General features: G+C 42.0%; 1 protein-coding gene across 1 annotated transcript in view; it reads left to right on the top strand.

Annotated features, from left to right (window-relative positions):
• Positions 1–14,499, top strand: part of SPAG17 (sperm associated antigen 17) — a 1,900,597-nt gene that overhangs the window by 632,315 nt on the left and 1,253,783 nt on the right. Inside the window, exon 6 of the mRNA XM_086935838.1 lies at positions 6,999–7,175. Within this exon, the coding sequence (XP_086791964.1) occupies positions 6,999–7,175 (177 nt within the window). The remainder of the gene's footprint in view (positions 1–6,998; positions 7,176–14,499) is intronic.

The following is a 14,499-nucleotide window of genomic DNA, read 5'->3' as shown; positions in this document are numbered from 1 at the left end:
TTTCTTCTAGAGACAGGGGACCCCTCAATCCTCCGAGCTGCATAGGCTCAGACCTGTCTTTGGTGTCTTTGGGTTCTTTCTTTTCTGTTCTAAGCATCAAATACTTGGATGGGTTCAGTGTGATTTTTCTCCTTTTCGTTCGCGCAGTCTATGATCTAATTTACCTGTCAAGTCAATAAACGCAGGGCAGTCTTCAGGCAGGTCCACTACTTGAGATAATAGATCTTTAAGTTCATCGCTTAATCCACGATAAAACAAAGAGGTTCTCTTCTCTTCAGGCCAATGCGTCTCTGCTACTAGTCTATTGAAACTGGCAATATACGAGGGGAGGTCCTTGGATGGATGTATGACGTTACAACGCATACCATTACAACTACCTACCATTACAACGCGACCATTAAAACGCATACCATTACAACGCATAGCGCTTAGAGGTGCTGGATAGTGGTAAGTATAATTTACTATTCCAACTCCAGTCCCCGGGGACACTAGGGAAGGTGTTGGATAGTAAATTAAACTTATTCCCTATCCTAGAGCGCCCCCCAGCGCAATGCGTTGTAATGGTATGCGTTGTAAAAGTTGCGTTGTAATGGTAGGTAGTTGTAAAAGTTGCGTTGTAACAGGTGTATACCCCTTGGATCCTTGTCTGAGATTGAGAAGAGCATTATCACTAGTCTGCATAAAAGGCTCCTCATTTTTTCCTGGAACAATGTAAAATCATACAACAAAGGATCATTGTTTTCTACCAGTGGAACTGCCCAGTCTGCTGCATTGCCTGCCAAGTAGGAAATAACAAAGGCAACTTTGGCAGCGTCATCTGGTAAGGCAGCTGCTCTACATAAGAATTGCAATTGGCATTGGTTCATAAAAATGCTAAACTTGGAGCTATCTCCATTAAACCTCTCGGTCATGGCTAGAGGAACCGGACTGGGTGTATGGACTGTGAAGTGGACAGGAGGAATGTTACTGTCTCCTCGACAAGTAGAGCTAGTGTTCTGAGAAGGGACAGAAACGTGTGCAGCTTGAATGTAACTCTTTCTACTTTTGGGAATCGTACCTGGACCTCTAGTGTCTAATGATTCTTGTGACTTTAAATGCATGACTTCGGTGTGTAATCTTTGATTCTCTGTTCTTAATCTCCCTACCTCTGATTGTAAATCTACTAGTGCTACAGCTAGGTCATCTACCGATGGGCTCTGTAGAACAATGTGCAGGGAGGGGTCTAGAGGGGCACTGGCCCCATCTGTGTTCATTTTAGCTCAGGTGGAAAACATTTCTTGGGCTTGGTTTTCTGTGGCGGCAAGTGCTAAATCCCATCCTGATCCAAGCTTGATTCCACGGGAACCAAGATGCTGTTCCCAAAATGTCCAGAAAAGAGCACCTGGAGGAATATTAGGTAATACGCTCACAAGCAACTGTTCACTAAAAGTATGGGGAATAAATCCTAGAGTGACCACCACTCTTCCCCAGAAGATGTCACAGGAAACTCTGTAGTGAGAGAACCGAGTATGCAGAGTGCTGTAATAAAAAGATTGCTCTTACTAGTAATGGTCAATAAACATAACAGAGTACCATAGAACATTAATGCAAGTCAAGTTAAGTGATATGCAATCCACTTTCCCAAAGTAAATCGCAGAACTTCTTGAAAGCAATAGAAGGCAGCAGTGGTAGCATCAAGGCTGCATTTTTAAATGGATTCTGTTTTGTATGCTCTAGATAATGGGGACATTCATACAAGGTTTGATGGAGGATAACGGGTGGTGGCGTAAAGCACAACGGAGCGTGAGGGAGAAGGCTCAGGTATCTTCATGGGCATGAATAGGTCAGGGGAGAATGAGGATGCCTGACTAAAAAAAGTAGGAAGTGCCCATAAAGTAACGTGTGCTGACCTGCTCAGAGTATGGGGCAGAGTGCAGCAGCAACGCGAGTGGGCACAGAAAACAATTCCCAAAGCGAAGTGAGCTGGACGGCTCAGCAATTGCCTGTGAGCAGAGCAGCAACACACACTCTAACATTAATGGCAACACACAGAGGTAAGACCTAAGACACGGCGTGCTAACCGGCTCAAGACTCTGGAGCGGAACAGCGACGTGAACAGAGACAAGGTGAAAGTAATACATGGAGGGGAGACGCGCTGTCCGGCTCAGGAGCCACGCACACACCAACAGGAAGGTAGTGGTACCTCTCTGAAAGGAGACTCCAGGAGGTCCGCGGGAATCGGCGGTCAAACAACCAAAGACAGTGCTGGAAGCTGATTGGAACTAGCAAGGAACTAAGGGGGGGGGGAGCCTGGTCACGTCACAGGAACAGTAAGCCAAGCAACGGCTTACATAGGAGGTGACCTTTTACGAGCCTTAGGGGCAGTCTCCACAGTACCCACATTAGCAGATTTCACTATCCCTTGAGCTATGCATTAATGTTCTCTCTGTTTGTAATACCCTGATAACTTGCACTCGACTCTATTCCTAACATCTGGAGGGTTGGTGGAAGTTCAGGCGGTAGTTGATGTACGCTGGTCCTTAGTTATGGAGGGCCTTGTAAGCGTATGTATGCATCTTGAATTGGTATCTTTTCTGGAGGGGAAGTCAGTGGAGTTTCCTGCAATGGGAGTGACGTGGTCCATTTAGGGAGGTCAAAGAAGAGTCTGAGAGGTGAGTTCTGTATCATCTGGAGTTGGGTGGTGAGTCCTACATGGAGCATGTTGCTGTAGTCCAGCCGGCTGATGACTACGTCTTGGGTGGCAGCTTTCCTGGTGTTGACTGGGAGCCATCTACAGATCTTTTACAGCATGCAGAGGGTGTGGGAGCAGGTAGAGGAGACTGTGTGATCTGGCTTTTCATGGTGAGCTTGCTGTCCAGGATGAGGCTAAGGTTGCGAGCGTGGTCTGTTGGAGTGGGTGTGGGTCAGAGTTCAGAGGTACACCAGGCGTTGTACCATGGGGAGTTGTTGTTCCCAAAAATCAGCACTTCCTTGTCGAGCTTCAGGCAATTGGTTCTCATCCAGTCGGCAACACTCGTCATGCAGTTGTGGCAGTTGAGTTCATACACTGTTGGTAACCTTGCTAATAAGGGCGCTCAATGTATTACCAGGGTTTAGTATGTGATGAGGAATTCAGTGGTGCTGCTAGGTGAGAAAGAGGGTGGTTACCAACTACCCTCATTAAACCACACTTGGTGTGGAGAAAAGCTATACAATGGGTGATCTCTCCTGCGCTCCAAATATCTAAATTAAAGTAGACTTGTAATAAGTTCAACTAACAGTAAATCTATGATCGCAAGGCTGTAACAAAGAGCTCCTATATAAAACAGTTTAGTTATGACCAAAAGTAACTCAGTCAAAAATGAACAGTAATCATTCCTCCAATTCAGTTACAAACATTCGCTATATCCAAAATGCAAGATTAATGTCCACAACTTGTATATTTGATTGTAGTATTCTTCTTTATTCTTTATAGCTTGTGTTGATTGGTGTATCACTTTCAATACAGATAATTTCATAGCCAACACGTGTTTCGTCTGACCCAATATGATGGTCTGGGACTTCGTCAGGGCTGCATAGTAAACATCAAATAAATGTATATCAGTATAATACCAATATTAGTGTACTAACCGAAAGTAAACTAGAAAAGTTAAGATATACCTGATAGACACCAGTGTCATCAGAGGAATATAAACGAAAGTAAATAACGCCACCAAGGACATAGGGTCACCCTTGTGCACACCATTATATCCCAGATCTGTTAAGGGTAATAGTATAATCACCTCAAAAATTATAAATAGCATTACAGAAGATTCTTCTCATCTTCTAGACAAATGATACTACCATCCTGTCCTGTAAGTAGTAGAATATTTATGGTCAATAGTCATTCTAATTCAACTACAATACCTTACTTCATTAACCACGCCACATTAATGTTCATTAATATAATGACCATATCCACTCACCAATAATAATTATATTCGCGTCTTCTCATTAGTCAAATATCCCAAAGTAGTAAAAATCTCCTGGCTGCACGTAAAATAATAGTAACCTGCAGCAGAGAATTAGGTGGGGCACTAATAGTCCAACAATATACCACTAAATTGTTATTTAAGTATTCCCCATAGATTACCTTACCACTTATTCAAACTCAGAATGACAGGGTGAAACATCAATTCCATTATCATGGTATTGATGTAGTAAATGCAGACAAGAGGGGAGGAGACAGAACCCTGCATTTGAGACGTAGAGAATGTATGTGGATTATAAAACTTAGGGCCGTAGAAGAAGGCCTGAATTTAGATTCTGAACTACAATATTTTTTGGGTCAGTGATTTTGTACTGTATACCTTGAATTTACTGTATTTATATGATAATCATTTCAAGTACATTGCTTGGTCCCATACTATATGTAACTTATATACAGCCAGTGGAGATGTGTTACTACTTTGCTATTTACATATGGCAATAGAGTGAGAACTTAATAATTTTGACTCCAATTATAGATGGTTACTGATGCTATATTGTATGAATTGGAAATGTATACTCTATATGTGTACTCATGTAAATCTTTTGTTATAAATTTGAATAATTTATTCTCAATTTGTCACCACTTCCTCTATTTCTGGTCTTTGTATAACAAGAACTTGACTTTACTTAATTCTTTATAAGTTTCTCAACTCTACCTAACTTTACTCTGCGCAAACATTCTTATTAGATGATACTAACCCTTCCCTGCCCATTAGACTCACCAATAGCCCAGAGCATAGGAGGATATTAGATGTATACAGTTATTCCGGGTTCGATACTGCTACAGGACGTTTTTGAACTATGATTTATAATTCTTACCTTTTTAAGGTTTAAGTAGAATGAATAATCTAGATGACAATTGATTTTATTTTAATCGAATTCTCGGGGTAATAAGTTGTGAATACATGATAATACATACAAACACGAAACGGACAATTGAGTCGTACGAGTTAAAGGCTATACCTAAAAACCGTCTAATCTCTGGCGTACCGTAGTAATTATATTCTAGCAATAAATAGATACTTGTCACGTAGAATTTTGAAGATTAAAATGTACGTAAAATCGAGAGTTAGTATAATTGCACAATACAATATGGCGCCCACGGATGCCGCGGTATAAATTGACATACAGACATGGCGGCCACGCTGTACGCCAGACTTCGATACGGAGGTTATTCTTGAATACTTAGGTGAGTGAAAATCGTCAGTGGAGGGTTTACCGATACGTTTTATACTACGAGTAATTGTATGTTTTATAATTAACTTAAGTAACTCTGTGTCAAACTTGATTCATATTTATAATGATATGAACGGATTAGATAATACGATGCTTCGCGCCAGTCCTTTGATCTTTATTTTTAATATGTTTACGATTCCCTGAAATCACCGAACAGGCCATTACGGAGTCGGAAATAACCTTTAAACAGCGAGTCACCATATATATTATATATACATTATGGTGATAGTCCTCGATCATGATTATGATAGTCTCGATGATTATGCTCGAATTTAAACTAGACTTAGATTTGAAAGTTATGAATTAAATAACATGTTACTCTATGTCAGTTTTCTGACCTCGTATTGTTTGTTCTTTTTACGTTTTTCTCGACATCATCTAACAGATGACTGCAGACTTGGATAAATGTCTGAGATCGAGTAGGGACTACAAAAATCAGAATAATGACACAATATTGTGACATGTCAATCAATATAAGTCTGAGGTAAGACTAATCTCTATATATTTAGTATAGATATGGTATATGGACATGATATATTTAGTCCGATCCCCAAATAATGTTAATCTCTCTTACGCAGATCGAGTGAAGACTACAAAACCTTTTTATTTTTACACGATATTGTGATATGCCAAAATAATACAAGGATTTGACTTGGTGAGGTGATCTATGGGGAATACTTAAATAACAATTTAGTGGTATATTGTTGGACTATTAGTGACCCACCTAATTCTCTGCTGCAGGTTACTATTATTTTACGTGCAGCCAGGAAATTTTTACTACTTTGGGATATTTGACTAATGAGAAGACGCGAATATAATTATTATTGGTGAGTGGATATGGTCATTATATTAATGAACATTAATGTGGCGTGGTTAATGAAGTAAGGTATTGTAGTTGAATTAGAATAACTATTGACCATAAATATTCTACTACTTACAGGACAGGATGGTAGTATCATTTGTCTAGAAGATGAGAAGAATCTTCTGTAATGCTATTTATAATTTTTGAGGTGATTATACTATTACCCTTAACAGATCTGGGGTATAATGGTGTGCACAAGGGTGACCCTATGTCCTTGGTGGCGTTATTTACTTTCGTTTATATTCCTCTGATGACACTGGTGTCTATCAGGTATATCTTAACTTTTCTAGTTCACTTTCGGTTAGTACACTAATATTGGTATTATACTGATATACATTTATTTGATGTTTACTATGCAGCCCTGACGAAGTCCCAGACCATCATATTGGGTCAGACGAAACACGTGTTGGCTATGAAATTATCTGTATTGAAAGTGATACACCAATCAACACAAGCTATAAAGAATAAAGAAGAATACTACAATCAAATATACAAGTTGTGGACATTAATCTTGCATTTTGGATATAGCGAATGTTTGGAACTGAATTGGAGGAATGATTACTGTTCATTTTTGACTGAGTTACTTTTGGTCATAACTAAACTGTTTTATATAGGAGCTCTTTGTTACAGCCTTGCGATCATAGATTTACTGTTAGTTGAACTTATTACAAGTCTACTTTAATTTAGATATTTGGAGCGCAGGAGAGATCACCCATTGTATAGTTGTGGCAGTTGGTCCTAGGGGTGCAGGGGTCTTCTGAGAGCAAGAGGATGAGTTTGGGTTCGCCTGTTTAGGATATCATGTTGAGAGCCCCAGTGATGTTGCTGCATGTGTAAATGTCTTCTACTCACTGACAAGTAAGGATGTTGATAATGTTCTTTTTTTTTACAGACGATGAGCCAGATGACGGTGCCCAACATTACATCATTGTCGTCGGCTTCTACCAGCCTCAGGTGCTGGCCATGCTGGCAGACGTTGGCATCTATGTCTCCAGCATCATCAACATATCATCGGAAAACTATGAGATGCTGCCAGCCAAGGCAGAGGAATCCACTCTGGTGACAGAAGGTAGGAGCCCTGGAAAAAAAGAGGCCATTTTGTAAGAAGGAGCCAGGCAATATTGTAAATACACTTCCTTCAAAAGACCCGTCCAAAAGGAGACATTTCACTGACAAGATGTCCAAGAACTCAAATTTAGAGAAGACAATCTAAGACCCCTACCCTCAGGCTCAGGCCATTGGCTCCACATAGAGCGTGCCCAGTGGGACAGCGCCACATCAGTTTTAGATCCCTGAGCTCTATGGTTTTGAATACCATATTGTTTTTACTTTTTTTCCAGATTTTATTGTCTTTTCCTGCCTTTTTCCGTGGGAAAAATGTTTTTTAAATTCATAGGAAACTTGAGTTGTACTGCTCATTTGGGCAGTTTTGCAGTTGCAAAGTCTTTCCTTTCTTACATGGCTGTGGATAGATCAAATCCTAACCTAATTTGTTTAGAGCAGTTAGGTATTATATTATTTATGTATTCAAGAATTTTGTATAGTGTGGGATAGACTCAAGCCACATTAGCATGCTGCGAGGCAAAGTCCATGCAACACAATGAGCCGGTTGAACGTTGGCGAGCCAATCTGCAGTCTCTCCTGAAGGTGACTTCACTAAGACCAAAAACCAGAAGAGCGAGATGTCCGTGTCTAGTGGAGTCGATTTCACTAGGACCATGCATTACCTAAGCGACTTGTCCGTCTTTAGTGGAGTCGATTTCATTAGGACCATGCATTACCTAAGCGACTTGTCCGTCTCTAGTGGAATCGATTTCACTAGGACCATGCATTACCTAAGAGACTTGTCCATCTCTAGTGGAGTCGATTTCACTATGACCATGCATTACCTAAGCGACTTGTCCGTCTCTAGTGGAGTCGATTTCACTAGGACCATGTATTACCTAAGCGACTTGTCCGTCTCTAGTGGAATCGATTTCACTAGGACCATGCATTACCTAAGAGACTTGTCCATCTCTAGTGGAGTCGATTTCACTATGACCATGCATTACCTAAGCGACTTGTCCGTGTCTAGTGGAGTCGATTTCACTAGGACCATGCATTACCTAAGCGACTTGTCCTTCTCTAGTGGAGTCGATTTCACTAGGACCATGCATTACCTAAGCGACTTGTCCGTCTCTAGTGGAGTCGATTTCACTAGGACCATGTATTACCTAAGCGACTTGTCCGTCTCTAGTGGAATCGATTTCACTAGGACCATGCATTACCTAAGAGACTTGTCCATCTCTAGTGGAGTCGATTTCACTAGGACCATGCATTACCTAAGCGACTTGTCCGTCTCTAGTTGAGTCGATTTCACTAGGACCATGTATTACCTAAGCGACTTGTCCGTCTCTAGTGGAGTCGATTTCACTAGGACCATACATTACCTAAGCGACTTGTCCGTCTCTAGTGGAGTCTATTTCACTAGGACCATGCATTACCTAAGCAACTTGTCTGTCTCTAGTGGAGTCGATTTCACTAGGACCATGCATTGCCTAAGCGACTTGTCTGTCTCTAGTGACTTGTCTGTCTCTAGTGGAGTCGATTTCACTAGGATCATGCATTGCCTAAGCGACTTGTCCGTCTCTAGGGGAGTCGATTTCACTAGGACCATGCATTACCTAAGCGACTTGTCCATCTCTAGTGGAGTCGATTTCACTAGGACCATGCATTACCTAAGCGACTTGTCCGTCTCTAGTGGAGTCGATTTAACTAGGACCATGCATTACCTAAGAGACTTGTCCGTCTCTAGTGGAGTCGATTTCACTAGGACCATGCATTACCTAAGCGACTTGTCCGTCTCTAGGGGAGTCGATTTCACTAGGACCATACATTACCCAAGCGACTTGCCCATCTCTAGTGGAGTCGATTTCACTAGGACCATACATTACCTAAGCGACTTGTTCGTCTCTAGTGGAGTCATTTTCACTAGGACCATGCATTACCTAAGCGACTTGTCTGTCTCTAGTGGAGTTAATTTCACAAGGACCATTCATTGCCTAAGCGACTTGTCCGTCTCTAGTGGAGTCGATTTCACTAGGACCATGCATTACCTTAGCGAGTTGTCCGTCTCTAGTGGAGTCGATTTCTCTAGGTCCATGCATTACCTAAGCGACTTGTCCGTCTCTAGTAGAGTCGATTTCACTAGGACCATGCATTGCCTAAGTGACTTTTCCGTCTCTAGTGGAGTCTATTTCACTAGGACCATGCATTACCTAAACGACTTGTCCGTCTCTAGTGGAGTCAATTTCACTAGGACCATGCATTACCTAAGCGACTTGTCGATCTCTAGTGGAGTCGATTTCTCTAGGTCCATGCATTACCTAAGCGACTTGTCCGTCTCTAGTGGAGTCAATTTCACTAGGACCATGCATTACCTAAGCGAGTTGTCTGTCTCTAGTGGAGTCGATTTCACTAGGACCATACATTACCTAAGCGACTTGTCCGTCTCTAGTGGAGTCAATTTCACTAGGACCATGCATTACCTAAGCGAGTAGTCCGTCTCTAGTGGAGTCGATTTCACTAGGACCATGCATAACCTAAGCAACTTGTTCGTCTCTAGTGGAGTCAATTTCACTAGGACCATGCATTACCTAAGCGAGTTGTCTGTCTCTAGAGGAGTCGATTTCACTAGGACCATGCATTGCCTAAGCGACTTGTACGACTCTAGTGGAGTCGATTTCACTAGGAACATGCATTACCTAAGCGATATGTCCATGTCTGGTAGAATAGATCTCACTAGGACCATACATTACCTAAGTGAGAAGTCCGTCTCTAGTGGAGTCGATTTCACTAGGACCATACATTACCTAAGCAACTTGTTCGTCTCTAGTGGAGTCAATTTCACTAGGACCATGCATTACCTAAGCGAGTTGTCTGTCTCTAGTGGAGTCGATTTCACTAGGACCATGCATTGCCTAAGCGACTTGTCCGACTCTAGTGGAGTCGATTTCACTAGGAACATGCATTACCTAAGCGAGTTGTCCGTCTCTAGTGGAGTCGATTGCTCTAGGTCCATGCATTACATAAGCGACTTGTCCGTCTCTAGTGGAGTCGATTTCACTAGGACCATGCATTACCTAAGCGAGTTGTCTGTCTCTAGTGGAGTTGATTTCACTAGGACCCTACATTACCTAAGCGACTTGCCCGTCTCTAGTGGAGTCGATTTCACTAGGACCATACATCACCTAAGCGACTTGTCCGTCTCTAGTGTAGTCGATTTCACTAGGACCATGCATTACCTAAGCGAGTTGTCTGTCTCTAGTGGAGTAGATTTTTCTAGGTCCATGCATTACTTAAGCGAGTTGTCCGTCTCTAGTGGAGTCGATTTCACTAGGACCATGCATTATCTAAGCAAGTTGCCCATCTCTAATGGAGTCGATTTCACTACGACCATACCTTACCTAAGCAACTTGTCCGTCCCTAGTGGAGTCAATTTCACTAGGAGCTTGCATTACCTAAGCGAGTTGTCTATCTCTAGTGGAGTCGATTTCACTAGGAGCTTGCATTACCTAAGTGAGATGTCCATGTCTGGTAGAATAGATCTCACTAGGACCATGCATTACCTAAGTGAGAAGTCCATCTCTAGTGGAGTCGATGTCTCTAGGTCCATACATTACTTAAGCGAGTTGTCCGTCTCTAGTGGAGTCGATTTCACTAGGACCTTGCATTACCTAAGCGAGTTGTCTATCTCTAGTGGAGTCGATTTCACTAGGAGCTTGCATTACCTAAGTGAGATGTCCATGTCTGGTAGAATAGATCTCACTAGGACCATGCATTACCTAAGTGAGAAGTTCGTCTCTAGTGGAGTCGATTTCTCTACGTCCATGCATTACTTAAGCGAGTTGTCCATCTCTAGTGGAGTTGATTTCACTAGGACCATACATTACCTAAGCGACTTGTCCGTCCCTAGTGGAGTCAATTTCACTAGGAGCTTGCATTACCTAAGTGAGATGTCCATGTCTTGTGAAATAGATCTCACTAGGACCATGCATTGCCTAAGTGAGTTGTCCGTCTCAAGTGATTTCAGCAGGTCCATGCATTACTTAAGCGAGTTGTCTGTCTCTGGTGGAATCGATTTCACTAGAGTCTTAAAAAAGGTGAGTGAGCTCACCATTCCTGGTTGAGATGATATCACTAAGGTTGTAAACCAAGGTCGATCTCACATATTTTTTTCGTATATAAGGCCCTGTAACCCCCTCCTTCTAACTCAAAGAATAACAGAAATCCAGCTGGTATATACATCAAGCTTATCACACAAACCAGATTTTTTCTTGGGGAAAAGTTGGAATAGTTCTATTATCACAGATTTATCAAAAACATTAACATAATATTTAATGAGATAAAATAAGACTTAATCCAATTGAAATTCACAGATTTGTAGTCCACGTTCTCCCTATTCATATGTACAACATCCATCTTCAGTTCAAAGTCCACATACAGTGGGTCCTAACCTCCACACTGATTAACAGTAGCGTGGTTGTCCTGAGACCTTCCAAGTGAACACAGCCAACATGTAAACAATGCAATATGATCCGGCACTCCACTCAATATCCATCAATCTGATATTCAATATAACAACATTTGAGGTCCATTCAGCAGGTCTTGAGTCAATTCACTTTATTTTCAATCTTCCTAAAATATGACCGTAGCCAACGCGTTTCGTTCCTAAGGACTTCTTCAGGGCCACAAATAAGTATACAATATTTGTGTTATATTTACAGTGATATTCACAACCAAATATACAATTAAAAACAATTTTACAAAAAAGATTTTTAAATGTACATCTTTTCTATGTTCGACAGTCTAACCCAACAGAGTGGATACAAATCTTGTCCCTGTTTAAGTTACTATATACAAATATATACAATTTATACATTCTTATCCTATACAAAAAATCAGAATAGTTTGGATAAGACATGTTAAATGTTTATGACCTGCTGAAAATGTAGTGCTAAGTAACGTCATTTAACAGTAAATGAGGATCTTTTTACATACATATGGGGCACTCATTTTTGAGGAAAGACGTTTTGTAATCCCATTGATGACATGCCACAGAGAGATAGTGTGAAAACGCATGTATACATCCGACTAGAATTTTATAAATCATGTGAGAGCCTATATATACATCAAACGAAAGCATATCACCCTAGAGTTATAGTTTTATAAGCTTACCAAATATAGTGTGTGGAATCTTTCTTTCAATTCATCACAAAAATACTCAAGATCAGTCACGACCTCCCAGAACAGACTCCTATGTGGCCAAAACATGGATAAATAATAAAACATTACTCATGGCACTCAATACCACGAATGGTCGTTTATAAATGTATTATGTCAGTGCAAGCATTCCTTGTATACTTCAAAAGATGTTTGTTGTAAATATCGATGTCCCTATGAGTTGGGGATCCAATTCCCATCATCACTTTCTGAGAGGATATGGGCGTCAGCCTCTTATGATCTATAAGGTAGTGTGAACTTTAGACAGCCTTTAATAAAAAAAGAAAGAATATAGCTCACTAAGGGCCCGATGTAGGTAAATCTTATTTTCCGACTCTTAATTACAGACTCATACTGTATCGGTATTGCAGAATCGGAAAACTGGATGTAGATAAAAAATCGGTAAAATTTACCGATTCGGTATCATTCGTAAATTCAAACGGAATTTACCGAATCGGTAAATACCGATTCGGAAATACTCATTCATTCCTATTGTCCTTTTGGCCCATAGGAATGAATGGGATTTACCGAATCAGCATTTACCGATTCGGTAAATACCGAATCGGTAAATGCCGATTCGGGAGTTCTAAAAAATTACATGTGACCCTGTAAACCAATTAGGAACCCCACACCCCACAACAAAGGCACAGAGGAAACAACCAATCGGAATCAAGCACCCCTCCCCAGTACCTGGGAGTGGCCACACCCATGCAGGTGCAGAGCAACTCAACAGTTAGCAGAGCAGGAGGAAACAGAGAGGAGCTGGCTTTCCAGAGCTTACCTGTCCATCACAATGGAGTCTCAGGAAGGGCAGAAGGATGCAGGAGAGCGAAGAAGGAAACTAAAATTCAGCCCAGCAGAACTGCAGGTGCTTGTGGAAGAAGTGGTTAAGCACCACACCCAAATTTGTGGGAAACAGTCTCTGCATGTTGCAGAGTCTGTAAAAAGAAACACATGGCTTGACATCCAGGCAAAGGTCAATGCCATTGGGGTGACGCACAGGGAGATCGACGACCTCAAGAAAAGATGGTACGATCTGCACATCATCACCAAGAAGAAAATTGCTGCCCAAAGAAAGGAAGCTGGTGTCACAGGTGGGGGAAAAAAACGAGCTCCCAGACTTATAGAGCTTGAGCAGCTAGTGGAATCCACCCTGGAGCCAGAAAGCATCCTTGGAATTGGGGACATGGATAGCTCTGCCAGAGCTTCAAAGAAACATGGTAAGATGCATGGACAGTAATCCCCACCCATTACCCTGTCCCCCTTCCCCACTGTGTGTAAGCATAACACTCCAGAACAGCTTTTACTGATGGCCAGCAATGCATCATGGGGGACATAGTCATAGGTACATACATGCAATGCATACACCATAGAATCCAGCAAGGTATGCCACATATAACTCCCAGCAGCTGATGTAGACTAGGCAAATGTTTGATATTAATGTATTTAATTGAGACACACAGGTGAAGGACACCACTGACCCTATGTCCATATCTTTTCACAGGAGAGTCCTCACTCAGTACAGCCCCAGAAAGGGAGTAGAGGGCAGCAGTACCTAAAAGAAAGGAAAATGACAGACTAAGTGCAGGTCACAGCGCTGTTGAAAAAGAGAACACCACATCCCATGAAGCCACAACACCAGAGTGAGCCACAACACCTCAGCCGCATTCCCCACTATTGTTTGGAACACCTGAGTTGGAACCAGCAGCACTGTCGCCAACACCAACATCACAGTCATCCATGCAGAGAAGGGCAAGGAGGCTTGATGTGCCCCCTCTGAGGATTCTGCAAACCTCAGATGAGGAGGATGAGGGGGGTGAAATGCAGAGAAATCCACCTGTGGCTGACAAGGCCAGGCAGCCGAGTACTGCAGGCGCTGTGCGGGCCAGTGTCCTTGGCAGAAGGGCACAGGAGAGTGGTGAAGGGCAGGAAGGAGAGGGGGTCTTCTGTGGCCTGGAGGCCGCCATGGTAAAGGTGCAGCGCCTGCAGGCGAAGGCGTTGTTGGCAGTGCACAGGCAGGTGCGCAGCATCAATTACAAACTTTCACACATTGACCATGGAATAGGCAACATTGCTGTGAGTATGAAGGCAATTGCAAAGGGGATGACAGACATCACTCAGTACGTTGGTGC

This window comes from Lissotriton vulgaris, chromosome 8 (assembly GCF_964263255.1).
Source record: "Lissotriton vulgaris chromosome 8, aLisVul1.2, whole genome shotgun sequence".
Taxonomy (NCBI): Eukaryota; Metazoa; Chordata; class Amphibia; order Caudata; family Salamandridae; genus Lissotriton; species Lissotriton vulgaris.
This window is presented reverse-complemented; position numbering and strand designations above follow the sequence as displayed.